General features: G+C 38.1%; 1 protein-coding gene across 4 annotated transcripts in view; it reads right to left on the bottom strand.

Moving 5' to 3' along the window:
- Positions 1-22,504, bottom strand: part of HMGCLL1 (3-hydroxy-3-methylglutaryl-CoA lyase like 1) — a 100,741-nt gene extending 78,237 nt beyond the window's left edge. For all 4 annotated transcript variants that reach the window (XM_074861751.1, XM_074861750.1, XM_074861749.1 and 1 more), the window contains exon 1: positions 22,354-22,504. In XM_074861751.1, coding sequence (XP_074717852.1) covers positions 22,354-22,470 — 117 coding nt within the window. In that variant the 5' untranslated portion in view covers positions 22,471-22,504. The remainder of the gene's footprint in view (positions 1-22,353) is intronic.
- Between the last annotated feature and the right edge of the window lie 46 nt (positions 22,505-22,550).

Genomic DNA, 22,550 nt, shown 5'->3' on the forward strand with positions numbered 1-22,550 from the left:
ATCTCTGCCTGAAGATGAAGGTTTTAAAGAAGGATTTAAAGGAGAACAAGGAAGGCCTCTGGTAGACAAGAACAAGAATTTCCAGGTGTAAGAGCAGCTCTGGAAAGGCAGGAGGCTGACAGTGACAGGAGGGAAGGAGGGCAGCAGTAAGGTCAAAGGGCTAAGGAGAGCACGGGGAGTTGGAGAGGGAGGAAGGAGAAACAAGAGCAGAGAAGCAGGTGAAGGGAAATGAAACTTCCTTTTTTATTATTTAGCTGTTCTGTTATTGAATCAAGTTGACAGGTGTGGCAGTAATGGAACCTGGGCCTTTAAGTCCTGAAACACTTCAGAGCAGTTGCTCAGACTGACCCCCAAAAGCCGTGTGACTTTAAATACACATCAAATGGCCAACTTGGGGCATGCTGCCCACACCTGGGGAAGCAGACAGGAGGGATGGAGGCAGCCTTGCCAGGAGCTCTGGAGATGCCCTGTCTTCTGTATTGCACTGAATACAGAATCCAACCCAGTGTCCCCATTCCAGTATTGCAAGCCCATGCTGGGATTAGCACGAGCTACCTGCGAGATGGCCGCTCCCACTGCACCCATCACCTCCCCTGAGAGTTAAACGCCACAGGAAGGATGACACTGTAAGACCAGGCGGGAGCCACAGCTCACCATGAGACCAGAAGTCACTTCTGCAGTGTGCAAATATGGACACTAATCTCACATCATCCACAACCAGACGAAAAACCCATTTTTTTGTCCCTCTCTGGCTAGTATCAGGGTTGTTTCAACCAAATGGCCGCTAATTTCTCCTCACGGTAACGAAAAATGAGCATTTCTACAGCACCTTTGGTCTCTCCCTGCATTCTCAGTGCCCATGAATAGAAGTAAATTCTCTGCAGCACTAGCCAAAATACAAAAAACATATTTCAGAGCCTTTACTGTGCATTTATCTGAGCCCAGTAAAAAGAATGCAAAACAGCTGTATAGTATCTATTTGATCACGTGGAACATCTGGTAAGTTAAAACTCTGTCAGGCTGTGCTAAGCCCACACTCGCTGACAGTATAAACCTACTTAAATGTGAAGGTAAAACCTTCACATCTGCTGCATATTGTTTCTCTTTTTTAAGTTATTTTCACAAATATGGCACCGCTTCAACACTACGGGCATAAATCTGGGTTATTTCATGACTATCAGATCCTTCTTGTTACATGACAAATGCCACAGCTGCACTATGAGTAAAGCTGTGATTGGGAAAAAAAAAAAAAAAAAAAGGAGCTAAAATAAATTAACTAAAGCTTAATTTAGAGCATGAAAAATGCCCATAAAACTTCTGTGGCAAAAATGTTCAATTTCTAGGCCAAATCCTGTAAATCCTATTCAGTTCATACTGTGGTTAGAACTTAGCTGATTTCAAAGAGCTGTACCTGTCTTTACAGAGCAGTTCACACAGCTACAGCATATGCAGTAGGCTGTTCACACAGCTGTTCAGGGAATGTCTGAAGCCCTTGGATTTCGTAGGGGACAGAAGTTTGGAAGGGCACTGCAGAAAGGCATTCAAGTATTGATTTTTATTCTCTATCTGTGATATTACAGGCATGCAATCTCTGAGCTGTAGTCCAGGTCTCTCAGCCCCTGATTTTCTCTATAGACTTCCTGTCCACTAGTCAGTTCCAGCTTGAATTCACTGTTCTTGAACACAACACTGAGAACCATATACAGGATGACTCTCACAAGGGCCACACAGTGGAAACTCAAGGCAGTACTACAGACAAATCCTTACACTCTGAGCTGATGAACTAACAGCTTAGAGTAAACATCTTGTCTCTGAGTCCAGAAGAGTCTTGCTTTGCACTGAATTTTATATAGTTTCATCTATTGTACATTGATTGCTCCTGTCTTCGAGGTCACTCAATTCCTCCAGTGTGGTACTGATAACGTCCCATCTTTCTGTCATCAGCAGATCTCACCACCTTGATATTTTCTGGTGAAAACATTCAGACTAACATGATTACCTTATTTTAACACAAACATATATTATCTCAAAAAATTTGAGTTAGTGCTATAGAAGAAACACGTTTTTAAAAAAGACCTGAGGAACTCCACCAGCAATGTCTCTTTGGTCTAATAAATCTGCTTTCAACATCTCTTATTTCCTCCTCAGCCAGTTTCTTATTCATCTCACAAATTCTGTTCTGATCATCCTTCTCCCCAACATAACTAATAATTTCTCTCTTGCTGCATTGCTGAAGCTCAGATAACATGCAAGTAAAGGAAAGGCAGAATACTTAGGTTCAGGCCCCTGTATACTATATGCATTTTACAGTGCATAATCACTGGATAAAACTCAGAAACAAATTAGAGACTGTAAGAGTACATGTACCATCTTCTGCTGACTCTAGCATTTTTCCATTCTGTGGCCCAAGCTGAATCAGAGGAGTAAAAGGAGTACCTCTTCACCTTAATCTCACCTGTCCTATGAATGAATACTCAATAACTAGCTTTTAGGATATTCTTCCAAGACGATGGAGATATGTACTTGACAATGTTGTCAGAAGAAAAAAGAGACTCCCTGCTTTCTTGGGAAGTCTTCTGATCACAGGGTCACACTTGCAGAATATTTGGACATCACTTGAAACACAGATGAAGAAGTCACGTGAGCCACCAGTCGCATTCTGTGCCAGGCTCAATGCTATCTGCATTCACTAGTCGAGCTTCAAATCCACAGAACAAACTGAAGTCTTTAAGAACTTACACAGAGTTCAAACACTTCTCTGTTTACTATCTGGATGGCAGTAGACCTTAACCAGGACTTGGGCTTCACGAGCTGAGGGATGGAGTTCCCTGAACTCTAACTGGAGGATTCCAAATGTGCACCATCCTCTTGGGTAAAAGGAAGGATTTTCAGAACCAACAGTGAGAAAAACTTAAAAGAATTTCAACACTTTCAAGTATGGCATTAAATGGTCTACAGACAATAAATAGAAAATATAAATAGAAATAAATCAAAAAATGAAAAATAGTTTTTATATTTTAAGAGAATCAAAAACAGGTGAACCTTACAGAAATACACAAGTACTTACATTTAACACAAAGTATGTCAGGTAAATAATTTTGTTTCAGAAAAAAATATTTACTAAGTTGTATTATATTAAGTATTTTTATGTAATGAAGTATAAAAAGTAGTTATGGTAGATACTTAGAGGTAACTGCTTATTGAATTATATAGTGGCTCTGTTAAAAAGTAATGACTACCAAAGTACAATGTTTGAAATATCAAGAAGGAAATAGTTGACATAAAAGACTAAGAGCCTGGAAAATTTGTTTTTTCCATGTATCAAGCCTTGCCAAGAGAGAACAAAAAGCATATAAAACCACAAAAAATTGCCTCCCTCAAAACAGAATGCAGCCAAAGAGTCTTTTTAAAAAAATTAGAAGGAAAACCATACCATTCAGCTTGAGACACTGAATGCCAAATTTCTGTATGGAAACATTTTCCCTGAGCTATAAATAGCTGAAAATTCAAGTTTACTATAGAAAAACCTAGTAACCTTTAATTAGAGTAGTATAATCTTCTTAACATAACCATAAATGTAATCAAATTAAATAAACACACTTTTTTAAGCTCTGTTACTGCTTCAGTACTTCTAGTAAAGGTGCTAAGGTTCCTTCAGCCTTCTGATTTTTATTCCATGCAGCTCATTCATATGGGCATTAATAGCACTGGCAAATATTACCCAGAGCTGCTCAAAAGTAACTGAAAGGACCCAAAAGTAAGGGAGAAGAATCTGGAGGTTCAGGTCTTTTCAATCGTTCTAACCAAGCAAAGATGAGGCTCTGCTTTCCTTTTCCACAAGGTGGTGTTCTGGCACAGAGGAGAACTGAACAAAGGTAGGTCCATGTTGTACAAGGAAGAATTATTCAGGAGAGCAGTTTTTATATGCAGTGACATGGACAAATGCCCAAAAACTGGGAGAAGGCTCTGAGATAAATAATACAATTGCTGGAAGTAGAACAAAGAAAACAGTGGTCAATCTTCTGAACACATACATGTGTTTAAACTTTACAAGACATAGAGGAAATAAACAGGAAGAAATTAAAATCTTAGTACATAATCAAGTAATGATTGAAGTGATATTGCAGAGACTTGTTCATATAGTTCACACTACTGGAAGGTAGACATAAAACATATTCATTGCCAAGTTAACTAGGGGGAAAATGGAAAAGATTCACCTGTGAGATATAAATAATATATACAGATATTCAGAAAACAGTGGGACACACCTGGTAAATGTCCCTCAGTAAAGACAAACTGAGTCTTTGTCCTAGAACTTCTGACGTATGCTGCTGACATGACCACTGGGAGAACAGTAGCCAGGAACAGGCCACGACTAGCAAAAATACTCATCAGTCCTTGAGAACCTTTCATTAAGTAAATCTTTCTTATGGTATCACTGCATATTCATGACCTGAATTATAACACAGAAATACCACAAACAAAGGAGCTGCAATTGCTTTAGACAACAGAACTGGAATTCAAAATTTCATTGACATACTGGAGAAATAAATATGACACATTTCACAAAAAGCAATACATAACACTTAGGACTATCCTTATTGTATCTGATGCTGACTGATTAATTAAAAGAATTTTTGCATGTTGTCCTTTACAAATGCTATCATGCTTATTTCTCCATTTCAATAATTTTGACCCTCCAAAAAAAGATTTTTGTAAAGTAGAAGATAAAGAGTACCTGACTAAACAGTTCTACAGGAAAGGACTGGGATATTAAAATGAATAACAAACTGAATATAAGTCAGTAACATCATGCTCTCAAGAAAAAAAAAAAAAAAGAAAATGAAGTAGCAAATCTAATCCTAGGCTGTAAACAGGGATGTCATAGATAAAACAGTGGATACTGTGTCTAAGTTTGGACTTCCTACTTCAAAAAAGAATTCACTCAACTGGAGATCTTCCATAGGAGGGCAAAATATAAAATGCAAGTAAATCATTACAGAATGAAATTAGTTAAATGCAGAGTTAACTTATCTGGAATAAACCAAATAATTGTTGAGGTCAGAAAGGACCTCTGGAGATCATCTAGTTCAACCACCTCTGCTCAGAGCAGGGTCAACTAAAGCAGGTTGCCCAGAACCATGTTCAGTTCGTTCCTGAGTAGCTCCAACGATGGAGACTCCTGGGCAACCTGCTCCAGTGTTGACCACTCTCACAGTAAAAAAGACTCTTCTCATCTTTACATGGAATTTATTGTACTTCAGTTTGTGCTGACTGCCTCTTGTCCTGCCAGTGACTTTGTCTTCTTTATTCACCCCACTAGGTATTTGTACACATTGGTAAGATCCCCCTGAGCCTTCTCTTCTCCAGGCTAAACACTCTCAGCCTCTCCTCATATGACTGATGCTCCAATCCATGAATCATCTTCATGGCCCTTTGCTGGATCTGATACAGTATGTCTACATCTCTCTTACACTGGGGATTAAACCTACAGGTATTACTTTAGTCCACCTCTTCAAATTTAATTTGAATGTGCTTACAACTTTTATTAGAGGGCTTGTGTAAGCTCATGAAAGAGTAGTGATTTACATATATCAGGAGATTATCTGAACTGACTGAGAATTCACTGTAGGGATTTCTATTGTAAAGTAATAGCTCTAACATTTCTACTCTTATGTCCATTAATTACTAAATTCTAATATAGTCTGCTAGTACACTTATTAAATTGTTGCAGGGCTGTTTACAATAAAATACAAGTCATTCATATGAAAACAGAAGAAATATGACTTTAAACAAAGGAGAATTCAACAAAACTCTAAATGTTTATGCTGCTGGAGTAGCCAGTTGTTTATCTAATCCTGTTTACAAAGAGGACTTTGATGGTAAAGACAACTGCAAATAATATTAACTAACAGATAATAAGGAAAAACTATGACTTTTTCTTTAGAAATTATAAATTAGTATTTCATAAAAAATAATTCTATCAAGTGAGCAGAATTCTGATGAACTGACAGTTCAAAAGGTAACAAATGACATTAATAGGGAATGCTCCAGAGATTATAAAAAAATGTTGCTGTGTTAAGAATAGTATTCTTACACAGAAATAGAAAATTCAAGTCACACTTTTAACTACACTACTCATGGACATACAGTTATAAATTTAAAAAAACAAAATACCATCTGTATATTACTATTCCTTTTGGAAATCCTTTAGAATAGGTCTTCCAAAGCTACAAAAGATGAGGTTTAAGGGTGGTAATCTGCTCAAGGTTAAAATACCTCAGCTCATTCCTGCTGTCTAAACATAGGTACTTGGAGTCATTCTGGATGACGTATGAGTTCTGGTCTCCAAGTGCTGCTGCTCAGGAAGGGCATGGGTCCCACTTCGCCCATTTACTGTAGGTCTCATTTCAAATCTATCAAGGTCTCTATACACTGCAGGGCATCTTAAATGGCACTAGACACATCCAATAGGCAACTGAATTGAGCTTCTAAATGGTTCACCCCATGCAGGTGTGTAAAGGCATGCTAGATGTCTAAATTCACACTGCAGCTGAAGGAGCTTTATTTAACATGACTGATGGAGATAAAGAACAATTCAGGCCATCCTAAGGTTCACACCTAGTGGCCGATTATCTCAATCACCAGGTTTGTATAACTGCTTGGGGACTGGATGCCACTGCAGAAGAAAATAGGTCTCGTGCATTTTACAATGTACAGGAGGATATGACTACCCCATAAGGATGTCTCCATATATCCTATGTGTTTCAAATGGCACTAGGCATCTATGTTTAGGCAACTTGAGTCCTGTCCTAGGTCTGCACTGGCTATCACAGGATTTTCATCTGCTGTAGACACCTACTTGTGTCTTAATTCAGATGTCTTAATCCCAAACAGACATCTGCCTCAAATGAACTATATGTCATCTAATGAGTTATCAAGAGAAACTGGTGCAACTTCTTTTGAGTTCCTCCAAGAGCTCAGTAGGCGATGTATTCTTTTTGTCATTCTAAATTAAGTTTTCACCCTTCCTTGCTGACATGAATCCCAATCCATCCTGCTGTCACATTTCATCTTTGCCTCTAAGCTCTTCCTCACTGAAAAACTGGAATACAGATAAATACATAGGAGAGAGGAAGTAACATTACCCCTTGCAGCAGATCAATTCAATCAAAATATACCCTCAGCAACTGATAGCTTACACATCCACAATTTTCCAGGTATATGAAAGGCAACATGTAGCACATAGAGATTTAAGCGGCATGAATCCAAAGAAGAGGATTCTAATTCCTTTTTCAGAGCATCTCTTTGGAGCAACTGGCATGATTTCTATTCTTCTGCCCAAGTTACATATTAGAAGCAATTCAGATGAACTGAATTCTTGCCTCCTTGTTTTCCTGTAACTCCTCTGTAAACAAAGCATCCACATTGATCCAGACCTTGACCCACAGACTGACTTTCCAGTTTGACCTTGGACCTCTCTCATCATTATGGACCTGCCTGATGGCCACTGGGCTGCATGACCAACCCTGACTACCATCACTGGACTGAATCCTGACCGTGACTCACTGACCTGCACTCTCAGTTCTAGCCTTGGTCTCCCCCTATCACCACAAACTTGCCCAATGACCTGGACTCTTGATTGAACCCGATTACCACCTCTAGGCCTACCCTGCTCACCTCACTTTGCTACTGTGGGACTTGGCCCTGGCTGGTGACCTGTCAGCCCCGTTACCACCCTCAGCTCCACTCCCTTAGGGAGCTGTTGGCCCTCACTGATCCCTGACAATCAAACTGAGAGAAATTTCTCATTTTAGAGTTCACTGCAATATCTGATCCTTGCTCCCTGACATCCAGTTGAGCATTTCTTTACCACAAGACATACATGCTGGGAGTAGAATGTAGCCTATTTCTCCCTCTCTTTGTCCCTTTCTATCAGGTGTACCTAAAAAGAAAGCGCAGTAGTTGTTTATGGCTAGCGCTGTAAGTAGAAGCTTTGTTGATGGAGGTCAGTAATATCACAGCAGTCATAAACTACGTCTGAAAGCTACTGCTTTGTACACTGACCCTCTCTGATCCTGCTGCACCATCTCCTTACCCAGTGAAGGCTACAGCTATCAGATGCTGTGAGAGTAATCCCAAAGGATAATGTCTTGTTCAAGCAACAAACAAGGGTCTGACATGAAAAAATATACTAAAATCCAACTAACAGTAAGAGAGCTCTGTCTAATACACAAATACAACTCCGCTCATAAGAGAGAAAACTGAGGGATGATATGCAGTTGTGCTAAATCACTGCACAGAGAATCACCAGAGGAGTATTAAGTGTGCAAACCAATTCCACAGCACAGTATCTCCCAGGTCTTAGAGAACTGTAACAAGATGTAGCAAATCAAATAAGTAACTCCTTTCTATATGAAAGGACATTTCTTTCAGGCCAAACACAAAATAGCACATTTTCCAAAAGAGTTAATAAATCAATATAATCTCTGTCTGCAGGAGTCTAACAGAGGAAATAAGAGAAGGAATTCCTCACTTCTCAGGCTATTTTCCTTTATACTAGATCAGAAGAGGTCAGCTCTCACATACTTTGTGTGAAACACCTGCTGAATATTGTTTTCTATGATCTGGAGTTTACAGTGGATGTGCTTAGCCACTCAGAGACGCAAACAAAACCTACAGCTCCCTCCAACATATAATTTGGCTTGTATAACAAGTTCAAGTGAACTCGGCTTGAACTATGAATTTACATACACTGAAACCCTGGCTCTTTCCATTTTGTTTAATTGAAAGGGTAGTCATATATTTGAATACTGCTAGGAGGTGTCTACTTTTCCTTTTATTTTAAAAGCATAAGAATAAACTCTAATAATTTATTAATACACTTTTAAATATATGACAGGATGAAAGTTGTTTTCTGTTGTACTTTTCATATCACATCAAAGATTAAACTGACGTTCATTCTTCAACTACTCCCCATTTTCCCCTTTCATGAGGAAGTGCTGACTTCAGGAGTAATAAACAGGCTTGAAGATTCCTCATTGTTATTTTATCATGTCATGGGTGTGGAATGCATTCTGAACTACTCTTAGTCAAACAAATTACATGGGTTACCATACCGATCTTGCAACGATATTATCCTGTACTTCTTTAAAACCTTCTCAGTTTCTTCATAAACTAGATTTTCTTCTTGATCTCTCCATTATTTGAAGAGAACACAGAATGTAACAGTATTTCTTCCAAGACTGAAGAGCTACACTGAACTACTACACTGGGCATGTGTTTTTCCCAGTAGCAGTATATAAAACCATGAATAGTTAGCCTATATTCTTTACCTTCAGTTCTGATTAAGTCCTTGCTGTGTAACTTTTAATATGTTGCTTTCAACCCCCAAAACTGTGCAAAGCATAGATACAGTGAAATGATAGAACACAACTTAACCAGTGGTTTTATCTCAAGTACACGGTAATGGCTATGTTGGATAGAAAACGAATAAAAGCTGTATTTCCCACCTTACATAATGATAAAGAGCAAAATCTATTAAGACCACCTATTCAAAATATAAATATTCATGAATAAACATACATAATATCATTATTACCTAAAATACAATTCATAGTATTATTTCAAATATTAGAAATAAATATATAGAGGAAATACAGGCATATAAATATCAACATTCTAGACATTAATTTACATATTTTATTGGGCTTTAACCTTATTTTGATACCCCAATTTAAACAAAGCCAGTGGAAATATACTGGAAAATATGTATAAAAATGATCATGGTATGAAGATAGTTAAAGACCCCTGGAAGTGTTTCCCTTTAATAAGCAAAGGTAAGAAATGTGAACATTTGAATTACATAAAGTTACTCATTTGAAATTGTGATCATCAAAATCATAACAGTCCATGCTACATGCTAACTATACTGCCAAGGACAACAACTCATTACATGTCAGTAGAGAGTCACACAAACATTTCTGTGGACATGGCTTAAAATTGGCTGAATGTGAGCTCCTGTGGATCAGAAAATTCCACAGGCAGATGCAGGCTACTGAAACTGCTGTTCTGACAGCCCTGCAAAAAGGAGATCTCGGGAACTGAGGATTGCATGTCTAATAGAAGAAGTAGCTAGTTCTAAGAGCAACGGCATGTCCAGTTCTCTCCCATGATGTTGGATGCTCTGAAAAAAAGTAGAAGCATTAAGGACAAATACTCAGAAGAATAAAAACAAGCCCAAAGACTGATCACAATATTTGAAAACAAAGAAATTGCTTTTTTAATATTCATGTCTGTATTTTACATAAAATCATTCACAACCTGACAGAACAAAAAAATAGATCAAATCTGTCAAATAACAGTCTCCTGGATGAGTCTGAACTTTCTGAACTGTCACAGACAACTTGACTTCCCACCTTCTAAAAAATGTTTGTTGTTATTTTCAACAAATGTAGCGCACATGGAATCACAGAGGTTTGAATAAAAGTGTCAATTACAGCTAAAAGTTCATGCAACCTAAAAGCAGACAGATGTGCTGTAGTCACAGATAATCTGGGGTAACTTGCAAAATAATGATGAAGAGAATGTATTACTACAGTCAGGTAGTAGCAGAAGCATGAACAACCATAGTTAGACTTGTGTTACAATGGAATCATTAATAATAAATGGCACTAGAGGCCTCTGTTGTTAGTAAGAGGCCAACACAGGCAGTCACTTCAGCAAAAATTAAGAATGTATTTTCAGGACATGGTGTACACATTACCTTTTTCTATTTCCCTAAATGCTTCCCTTGGCTAACAAGCAGCATTTCTCCATTAACCAAGCTGATTTGCAGCCAACTCACTTTCATCCATATCCCTATCTTGGTCAAAGCCTGGAAAAGCAATTATACTCTGCCATCTGGGCTGGATGAAAAGGATACAGAGAACAGAGATCAACAGCATACTGATGACACTGGAGCCAAAACCTCCCACACTTTCCTTTACTATTATTTATGGTAATAGTATTATGGTGTGTATGGCGTTTTACAGGCAAGACTGAAGACTGAATTCTAGAAGGCAGAAAGAGTGGTGCTTTTCCACACACACTGAAAGAGCAGAAGCATGATCATCCTTACAAGACCAACATGTGAAAGTAATTTGCCCTTAATAATGCTTTGGGATATCAGTGGGGGAAAAAACGAACACATTGACAAGCCAGCCCATCCACCCAAGCAGGTAAGTCTCTTTACCTCATTGTCAATAAAAGTGAGTTATGCATAGACTTTAAGAACTCAAGTAAAAAGTTGGAAGTAAATCAACTGATCTCAATTATTACTGTCATCAAAATCATCTTCTGTATCCAAAGGCAGTGCCTAAAAGATCAAGGAAATCTTTAATTCAAGTACAGCTGGTCCACCACTGTATTTTCCATAGCTCTCTTCCCAAAAGATACTGATAAAAATAACAGTAGTTTAATGGTTATTTATTTAGCCACTGTTGGCAACTCATCCTTCAGAAGAATTTAAAATTTATAAAACTCTTTAGAAAAATAGTATCTGCAAAATGTTACCATAATAATTGCCCAATAGTAGGAAGGAAATTATGGTATCTTGAACTACACCATTCTTGATGTTATAAAAATGTTCTATTTTCACAATTGAATCAGTGAAATGTGAGCATATTTAAAGAATATAATTGTACAGCCATTTAACTGACAATAATCAAAGCTATTGAAAATTTTCCTTATATGAAATTTAGAAAAAAACCCAGATGTAATCCCTTATTTTTAGAATAAACATTTTAAAAATTATCAGTTTTTATGAGCTTATTAAAAAGTACTCATAATGATATGTCACAGCTTTTGCTGAACTGGTTAAATTAAATAGTAATGTAATAAGATTTTAACATGTTCTAATGATACAAACCTGGAAACAGTGGATTGGAACAAACAGAAGAAAATTAACTGGTACTGGAGAAACTATGACAAAGACAAAACCAAAATGGGATCATATCACTTCAGACTATTTGAGAAGATTAAGGATAGTCATGGCAAAAGGAAGCATGACATTTCCTAATTTTTTATTGCTTCCACTTCTAGACTTCACAAATTTATAAAGATTATTTTCAACCTCCATATTCTGGATAATAAGTTGTACAACAGATGAGAAAGGAATGTGCATGGTTGTAAAACTGGTAGTAGTAAGACCAGTGGGTCAGTGTTAACTAAGCATGAAATAAGTAAAAAAACCTAATAGTACCACCATTAGGTGTACTTTCATTTTACTGTGACACATAATCTTGACCAAAGGATTGTTCTAAACTCTGATGATAGATAATAATACTTAGGGACTAAATGGCATTCCAGCCATAGCCCTCACTAAGCTCAAAATGTCCTGAAATGTTCTTAATGGCAGGATTCAATTGAACTGTAAGACACCTGAACTTAGGTATCTACACATTTATGTCTACAGGTGTGCAAGGTATGCCAGTACAGTCAATATATATATTCACATATTATATATCTTAAGGTTCACATATTACATATCTTAAGGTTCCCTAAACACATGTAGGACACAGGACCTGTGCTTTTTTTGGCAGCTGGAGGTAAAGTAGGATATTATAGGACATCTTAAATGGCATCAGCAATAAAGTGTGGCCAGCTGAATTAAGCCATTTCTCAGCACTGTCAGCAATGGCCAAAAACAACTCAGCCAAGTAGTACAGGCACAAGTCAGATGGCTAATTACAGCCACTAGTCATTTAAGATGCATCACACTTGACTTCCAGGCTACCACGCCAGAGGGCACAGGTCTCACATAAATCCCATTTGATATCTGCCAACCCTATAAGCCATCTCAGCTACCTTAAGGCATCTCACACGGCACCCAACAACTGTGCTTAGGCAACTGAATCAAGACTTAAATATCAAAAAACAGCAGGGAGACAAGAGACAATTCTCAATCACCAGTTGATTCCTCTCTGTATAGCCAACAGCCAGCTGGCTTAGTAGCTTAACTTTCCGTCTTCTTCATACCATGCAGGCAAAAATGAGATACGGCAGGGCCAAGGAACTTGCCTATCCTCTCTCTTCTCTTCCCCCCAATAAATTCTTCATGTAAGCTGTTTTGCTTTATATGAAGCCAACATATAGTTCAATTCAAATTATGTTTCCAGGCTTTTAAAAATTCAGCTGTGATCAGCTGTGGATTCTGTTAAATCTTTTTCCTAATCCCAGTGTTCCACATGATGTACCTTCATCACTTACCTTGCTCCCTCATTTCTCACATACTAACACCTATATTTAATCTCATCTTAACTACTTGCATTAAAAGTAAACCCTAAAGCCACATACAGTTCCTTTCCAGATGCTGCTGTTGAATTATTTCCCTATGGGTTTCACCTAACATTCCACCAATGTCCTCTGGCGCTTCAGTCCACACATCTCATGCATTCAAAGCCTTTAAACTTTTTTTTTTCCGAGAAACTCATAAACTAACACCTTTATTCCCATACAAAACAGCTAACATCTGTGGACAAAAAAAACCAGCCAAACAAAGAATAAATGTCTACCCAGCACAGTTTCTTACCCATGCACCTTTTAGCAGATTTTTGCATGTAATAAATCTGGGGTTTTGTCACAAGAGCTGTTGAGAATTACTCTCATAAGTATATTTAATCCACATAACAAATTCAAATGTAATGTAACAATTGGGGTAACTTTCATTCATTTACACCAAACCATAAAATAAATCTCCATTTAACAAGGGAATTATCTAAAATCAGTATCAGCTACAAAAACCTTCTGACAGTAAGCATAATTTCCTTATCACCTCCAGCATCTTTTTCATCTTTGCAACATTAGAATTTTGTCCCAAACTATGATCGAAATCTTCACCATCAATTATTACGTCTAACCTAGTAAAAGTCTAAAAAGTCATTAGCTGATTACTTCCAACTCTAATACCTTAAGATTGAAAAGCAACCCTTAAAACTACCCCTGAAAATATTTTCCTGAAATGTAAATCATGCATTTATCTGTTTTCTGATTTCTTTGGAGTGAGAGATTGATTAAAAGACCAGATAGTCAGAAAAATAAAGTCTGTATCTCATTCATAATCTTATATTTAATAAACTCTTTATTATTCATTACAACTCATGTCACTATCAACATACTACAAAACAGAAAAAACTTTTATTTCTACTGCACTTAGTTTTGAAGTGTGCGCACCATTTTGACATTTCTGCCCCCAAAGGGCTATACAAGTGTACGTTAATACAGCAATAATAAAATATTTCCCTTTTGCTGAAAAGCAAAAACACTGAATTAGTTTTACTGGTAGTTAGCACAGTATGAAAGCCTGACTTTGATGATGCGAGCTACAGGCCTCATATTACATGCTCTTATCTCAGAAATTTCACATCAGCCAATAAAGCAACTTTTCTCATACTTTCAATATCCTGATGAGTTTTTCTATGCGACAGAAGATGGATGGGTTAGACAGCCAGAGAGAACCTTTTCCTATAAATCTGTGCCTGATAGCTTTTTATTCCCATACGTGTTCCAGTTTTTTCTGAGGTTCAGTTAACTGATGAGCCTCACTGAGTGCACAGTACTTCATTACACCGTATGTCAAGGTCCACATATGCATTATGGTGTGTGCTGGCAAACATTGTAAGGTGGTACACATTCCCCAGCAAGTTCACAATACCACACACCATCTTTAATATGCAGTTCTTTTTCATACTTCATCTATCTTTTTAAATACACATTTGGGGGAAAAGAATGCTAAGAAAATATTTCAGCTTTGTTAAATGAATGAGAGCTAAACAATAGAAGAGAATTTAACACAGCCTGAAGTACTAAATAACTATTTCTCTGACATCCCCCACTGTTTCTTTAAACATAACTTCTTCCACATTTGACACATCAAAGGATCTCAATAACCTTCAACTCCTAAAATTTCAGAGAATCATCACCTTATTTAAATGCCTCAAATATTTACATTGTGAAAGAGAAGAGGGTGACAAGAACTCATTTCAGCTTTATCTCTGGACTGTACCTACACTGCACTGGTTTCTCATTGCGTGATAACCCCATAGAAACTGAAATTCAAACACACACTTTCATAAACAAGTCAATCTTCCAACGCAGATGCTGCAAGAATTGGAGCTACCTTTTTCCTCTGAAACACACACAAAAAAAGGTCTGATCATTAAAACTAAGAGAAAATAAGTTTAACTTCATTCTAGGTACCCAGCATTTCACCTTTAAGCCAAGTCTAAGTGAAAAAAAAAGTAACTTGTGACCAAAGCCACTATAGAGATGACTGTTGCTATTTATTAGTCACCTCATCAGACAGTTCAAAGATACAAAATTTGGTTAATTAGGAGCAGTAAATATCTTGCTTTATAAAAAATTCTATTTCTGACCAACTCATAAGTCTTACAGTAGTCTTATAAGGCACTTGTGAGATTTCCCTACCTAAACTAGAAGCTAGAAGATCCACAAATTGTAAATAAAATCCTTATTAAAACCTGAGACAAAGATAATATTCCCATTTATTTCAGTAGGAATTAAATTTGGAACTAGTTGATCTTAGGCAAGTCACTTATCTTCACTCTCAGCCAAGGCAATGAGAAAATGAATTAAGAATGATCTCAAGATGTATGAATTTTAAAATGATGATTTGACACACGGCGTGTCTGAAATTAATCTTTTTCTTTGAGCTGGCAGGAGAGGAAATGAGTATCACTGTGCCCATATGTAGGCTTTGAAGGAGGTGGAGGTGGGACAAGTAAAAAATGGGATCTCACCAAAAAACAGATGTTGGGTCTGAGTAGAAATTTCCTGTGCATTTTTTTAATTCCCAAATTTGCAGAGCAAGATCTGTAAAATCCTTTACAACATTTCCAGCTGTATTATAAAGTCCTAAACCCACATAATAATCCAAATATAGCATAAATCTGTATCAACTAAAAAGCTCCTGTTATCTTTCCACTATTTAAAAATCCAGTGGCACAAAAGAACTAAAAGCCAGTGACTCCATTTAGACCAAACTTAGACTTTATTGTCAGCCTCCTAACTTCTAACATCCTGTCCAGCATCTTTAGCAAACCAATTACTTAGCCTTTTCAGACTTCAGTTTTATCCACCAATGTTCTTGAGCTCTTATTCTGCAGTATATAAAGAATACCTGGCTGAAAAAATTGGCATGAGTCTACTGACTGGATCTTCTAAAGGGGAAACTCCTCTTGACTTCAAAGAAAATTTTGGAAAGAGCTCAGCATTGAACTCTCTCTACGTCAGTTAAATTCAGTAGGAGTGTGTTTTTGTGTCTTTTTTACCACCTTCAGTATCAGTATGTATCAAATGTCATTTATCATCTCCAAAGTCATCAAGAAAAGATACAGCATGCCGATATGAACTTAATAGTTTATAATTTAATTCTAAAATACATTTATAGTAATCCTTTCTATTTTTTCTTCCATTTCATTTTTTGAGTAACACTGTATGCTTTACATCTCATGAACATTAAGAAAATAAATGTTGCTTTGAAATCTTCAACAAAACAAAACAAAGTCCCATTCTTGTAATATATTTGTCAAGAAAAAGATCCATCTACTGAGTTCTGTATTGACAAGGCCTCCACATGTAGAGGAATAGGAAGGGCTGGAAATCAGGAATTTCAAAGTCTCTTAGTGATCAGTTATTTAGTCTTAAATTACATGAAAGACAACGTAAAATCTAAATCCCTTGGAAGTTCAGGATGAAAACACAGAATGAGGTAAGAATGGTGGGTAAAGGAGAGAGAAAAAAAAAAGGATACAAGATCTTTGCCCCATGCAATTAATATACTTTCTCTAGACTGATTTCATTAAGTATCTTTAAATAAAGTCATCCTTTCTAAAATTCATGAAACAAGAATTCTGCAATATAAAGCTCAGGACAACTAGCTTATTTTTTCTCTATTTAAAGTGTACTTTATATGTAATTTTCAGAAGATCAAAAAAAACCCGAATATAAATTATAATGTATTTCTTGCATATTGTAATTGTCATAATAAATTAATATATTTGCAATATTGTTGACAGCAAATTTTTATAGTACTTCTTAAACTAAACAAATTAAATAAAAAATGAAAATAGCCTAAATACTTATTTAAGGAGAGCCTGCAAATATGAATCTGTTCCTAGAATATATAATTATGTGGAGATAAAAAGAACATGAAATATAGTATGTCTCAAATCAGTCGCTCTGAGGTGTAGCTAAAAGATTCAAATAAAACAGAGATGCCTTCTCCTCCTAGGTAGCATAATACCATATGCCCTATTTTTTACGCTGTAATTTGAATCAAGAATCAACCATCAAATACAAGAAGTGGTTAAGACAAACATATATAATTGTCATATGGATCGTGGTTTTTGTTGTTATTCTTGAGTTACTTTAAAAATAAATTTGAGAGGTTTCTAGCATATGTTTAAAATATGATAGTATATCGCAAAATCTAAACTGGCAAATTAAAACCGCAAAAGTAAGACACTGTGCATCTCTTGATTTGAGTGTCATGCAGCGAGGAGATGAGGGAATCTTAGGCTGTGTGTTTTAGGTCTGGATGTTTAGGCATGTAGCGTATAAATCATTGCAACCTAGGCACTGTCTAAACTAGAGGATCCAAGGTTTTGTTCATTATTATATGTATTTAGCATGCAGAATTTGTGTTCCTCTCCAGTAACAAAACTGACAACAATGTACACTGTGCTTTCCAAAGATAATATACAGAACAACTGTTAATAATTCTGGGAGTTGCATCCCATGACAGCATAAATCTGTGACAGAAATCCTACAAGATAACATAGCACACATTAGCAGTATTTAGATAGATTTACACCTCCTAGAGTCACAGCCACATCCCACAGAGCAAGAAGCTAGAGTTTTATTTTTGACTTACTTTTGCTTTGCTTGTGGTAGATGTAGGCAGCCCTCACCAAACCATGTAACTCCTAAAATACTATACCTCTTAGTACACCTAGCTAGTGGTACCTTAAAACACAAGGGTCTAAGAGAAAGATGGTTATTGCTTAGCTATGTTTAGCCACTACCCTCTTGTAGTGTAGAATAGGAGGACGCACTTGTTTAAAGCAGCAGAAGATGAGTATTCACACTGAAGTTGACACTGACCTTAACTAATTCTACTTTTTCCAGAGTGCTGTAAGCCATGCAATGTAATTAAAAAATGGATTTGGAATTGTCTAGATTTTACATCTTTAAATATCTAGTCCTCTATTCCTTACTATATAAACTTTAAAATCTCTTAAGAATCCAATCATTTTCACTACTATGGAAACCACATCAATATAATCCTTTTTCTAAACCCAAACCATATAGGTTATTTACTCTCGTTATTTTGATGAGAAAGCTATTAAAGAATGTCACCAGTTGATACTTAACTTTGAATTTCTACTCTGCATTTAATATATGGACATATTATAAGCATTTGTTTGTGTGTGGCAACATATTCCTTTATTTTAAGCATCTCTTTCCTCTTCTTCCCTCCCTGCCTGCCCATTCCGCAGGTCCTAACACTAGATACCAAACAAACTCAAGTCATTTTACATTTCATCTCCATTTTCCTGACCGTTCCAGTGGTGCAAGACCTAACTTCTCCCAGCTGGAATTCAATTTCTTGAACACGACTAACCAAAATTGAAGAAGTCTCAGATAGAGTCTTCTGCAATGGCACTAATATTTCCCTGTTTGACTAGAAATACTTGATCTGATATATCTGACGACTTAATTTGATTCTTTTAACAGCTGTACTATACTGGCAGCTCGCAGTCCTCCTATGATCTGTCAGCATTCCAAAGTTCTTCTCTTCAATCACTTCTAACTGATAATGTCACCGTTTCTAGTTTGCATTACTGGTCTCAAAGCACCTAATCATTCTGTATCCTTGAATTTCATTCCAGTCTTTTACACCACTTCTTTAGCCATCCAGTTCTTCCCTGCCATGTCCTTAGCATATTCCTAATGCCTTAAAATTCCATTTTAACCTACATGAAAACATAACATTAAGTCTGTAGGATGAGACTCATGTCAGTTGCTCTCAGACCATCTCTCCTTCCAGCCAGAAGGTTCCTGCTAAGCCAGAAGACAATCATCAGCTGCAGATCAACAGCCAGCCTTCCTCCCCGCTGCTCAGCATGAGCCTTTTACAAAACAGAACACGAAGTACATCACAAATTCCAGTCAAGTGCTATGAGTCACCATCAATAGCAATTTCGACCACTGCGGAAACTCCCTAATACTGTCACATCTACTGCTACCCCCTTTCTAGGTAGATCCTAGCACATTTTACAATTTTGATATAAATCCATGTCTTTAACAAATTCTCATGTAGCTATAGCTCATATTTAGTAAAATTAATCAGACCTTTAATATTAAATTAATCAGACCTATTAATAAAAACAGTATACACTGGGGTAATGCTGAGAGAATGAAGCAGAACTAGGATCCCCTTGTAAGAAACATAAGACAGTATTTCTGAAGCAAACAAGATTAAGAAATTAAGAAAATGGAATAAGATGAAGATACTGCAACAGGAGTGTGGTATCCCACTGACCAGTACTAGCCTAAATAAGAGTGAAATAGATATTAGTAAATTCTACTAATAGCAGAAAAAATTACTTACTTTCTGTCTAGCCTTTAGTCCAACTACCTAGGACCTATTATTTTGCCTCTGATACAGCTCCAAGTGGTTAAACCTGGACCTTTACAAATTAGTCAGCACAGTATATAAACCAAATTTTTATACATTTGGGATTTTTTAGACAAAATTGAATTATTTCAGTTTTACAAGAGCCCTGGTAGCAACACTCTAATAACACCTCCATTTTACTTTGTGTTTAAAGAAAAATCCTGAAAAACTCCTGAAAAGATTTCAGCACGAAAATCAACTCCTTATTTTCATCAATCATGAAAGCACTAAATTATTTCTGAGAAACTGTTCTTGTACCTTAAACCCTTTCCCCTATCTTATTTCTTAGTCTACACCCCGTAACTGTCTTGCATACACTGGTCAAAACAAAAAACTCATTTTTTATAACCATCACTTGAGCTAGTATGGTTTCTAGATCACATAAAAAGGAACACATTTTTTCTTGAACAGGATTGGTACAGAATGCATTCAAGCGTAAGAAAAACCTTTATGGACTGTTTAAGAGAAATGAAAATTTGAACAGATTCATGTAAAGAAAATTATTAAAATCATCTAATAAAAATCACAGCGACAGCAAGGTAAAGCAGAAGCAAATGTTAAAATATTAACAGTAACCAACTCCGGACTTAATTAGTGTCAATGGGCTTAGTAGACTGTGCAGCTTACAGTCACATCAATGTCCACAGGGATAAGCAGCAAATTCTCACGTTTGCTGTTTACTGAGGAAGACACCTTTCTGTATCCTTGGAGGAAGAAAAATGGTGATGAAAATGAAAGAGCACTGCAAAAATGAAGCAAAAGTTACAGGCATCTATTACAATAAAGAAACACTTTTTTTTTTTTTTCAATCTATGACTTTCTAGGAAGATATTATCATTGCCTGTCTTTGACTTCAAACCCTCTCTGTTGCAAAAGCCCTTGAACCTTTCAGATGTTTTGTCTGATAGGGAGCGGAGACTGATGCAATCAAGTGGCATATCAAAGTATTTTGAAGGAATTTTTAAAAACCATTCATATCTTTTGAAAGAAAATGACACACCAAAATGTAGCAAGGGCACATGAAAAGGATTATCGTGCTTTGCTTCATGCCTAATGCACAAAAGTCCTTTCATTCTATTTTTTTTTTTTTACAGTAAGAAAACATTTTTCCACTTTCACAGAAACAACTGAAGAAATTATGTTTGGTTTTTTCCCCAAAATACAATGTTGGATAGACACTGTTCTCAGGGAATTGTGATAGCTGGAAGCTGTATGGAGCTTACCTATACAAAGTTCTGTGCTCCCAACAGTACTGCTTTGGGTATTCCATATATGTAGCTCAGATCATCTGAAGCAAAATTACAATGCTGCCAGCTTTCACGGCACTCAGAACATTGTATTTTTCACGATCTCCCCACCTCTGAAGTTACATTGCTACCTAATAATTAAATTTCACTTCCAGATGGTGAAGAAAAATGGAAGATTTACCCCTGGTACCTCTGAAAGGTATAGAAAACAGAAGAAAGATGCAATGAACCATTTTTTAAAAAAAATTATTTTAAAACCAATTTTGTTCTAGGCTTGGCTCATGTTTTTTAATGTTTGAATGTAATGACTGATTACTGGAGTTAGAATGAATGACAGTTCAGACACAATATGCTCCAACAATAAATGTGCTGTTATAGTAAAGGTAATGTCATACTCAGCATTATTTCCTTCTTTGAATACTTTATATTGACCTCTTCCTCCAATGGCCTTCCAGATTTATGCAGCCTCTCCCTAAAAGCCACTGGTAGTTTTCCCTTTCCTTCATTTCTTTCCTTCCAAAGCCATGATTAGGATAGTCATGGCCTATGGTCTCCATCTGGCTGCCTGCCCTCATGCCTCCCCATCTAACTCCCTCTCCCAGTCCCCAGTGTCTCCAGCCTCTCTCCACAGCCGTTCACAGCCGACACAGGACGGTGAGCAACCACCTTCACTCGTCCCTCCAGGACAACCCCATCAGTGCTCAGAGCACACCCGGCCAAAAGGAGGGTACAGCCATTCCCGAGCAGTTGACGGCTCTGCCTCCCCCACCCTTCCACCTGTAGTGACTTTCCACCCGACAGCAGATGGGCCCACCACACTCCAGTGTGAGAAATACAAGCGCCGGGGGGGGGGGGGGGGGGAGACGGGTGATACTGCGGCCTCGCCAAAATATGTGTCACCCTACAGTTTTATGATTTTTCTGACTGGATTGTAGTAGGGGAGGGGAGGCACAGATGAGGGGACTTCTTTAACATTGCCCATCCCTGCCCCCAGCGCCACTGGAGATGCCCACCTGCGTGTGCTCTATCATTCCGATGGTCTAAAACCAGCCGTGTTCTGAAATTATTGACCAGGAAAGGCCCAGCAGCGCGTGGGGATGAGAGAAGCCCCCACTGCTCCATCCACGCCCTTGTACTGGGCGGTGGCCGGCGAGAGAGCGGGCGGACCGGCGGGGCGGGCCGGCGGGGGGCGAGGGCCGTGCGCAGGCAGCGGCCGGGGCTAGCGGGGAGGCAGGGTACGTGCGTGAGGGGCGAGGGGGCGGCGGCGGCGCAGCCCTCTGCGCCCGGCGGGCCCCGGTCTCCCGCTGGCGGCCGCCGCGCCTCGCAGGGCCAGCACCACCCCACCCCGCCACCCCCCCCCGGCGATACCTGCCCGGGGTGCGGAGCCGCAGGCGGCGGCGCGGCCGGCTCCCCGATCCACAGCTGCTCTTTGAGGAGGTGCTGGTAGCTGAGGCAGTGCTTCAGCGCCGACGGCACCGTGCCCATGGCGGGGCGGGGCGCTCCCCGGCCGCCCGGCAGCCAGCCGCAAGGTCGGCGCGGCCTCCCGGCCCGCCGGGACCCCGCGC

Source organism: Strix uralensis, chromosome 3 (assembly GCF_047716275.1).
Source record: "Strix uralensis isolate ZFMK-TIS-50842 chromosome 3, bStrUra1, whole genome shotgun sequence".
Classification (NCBI taxonomy): domain Eukaryota; kingdom Metazoa; phylum Chordata; class Aves; order Strigiformes; family Strigidae; genus Strix; species Strix uralensis.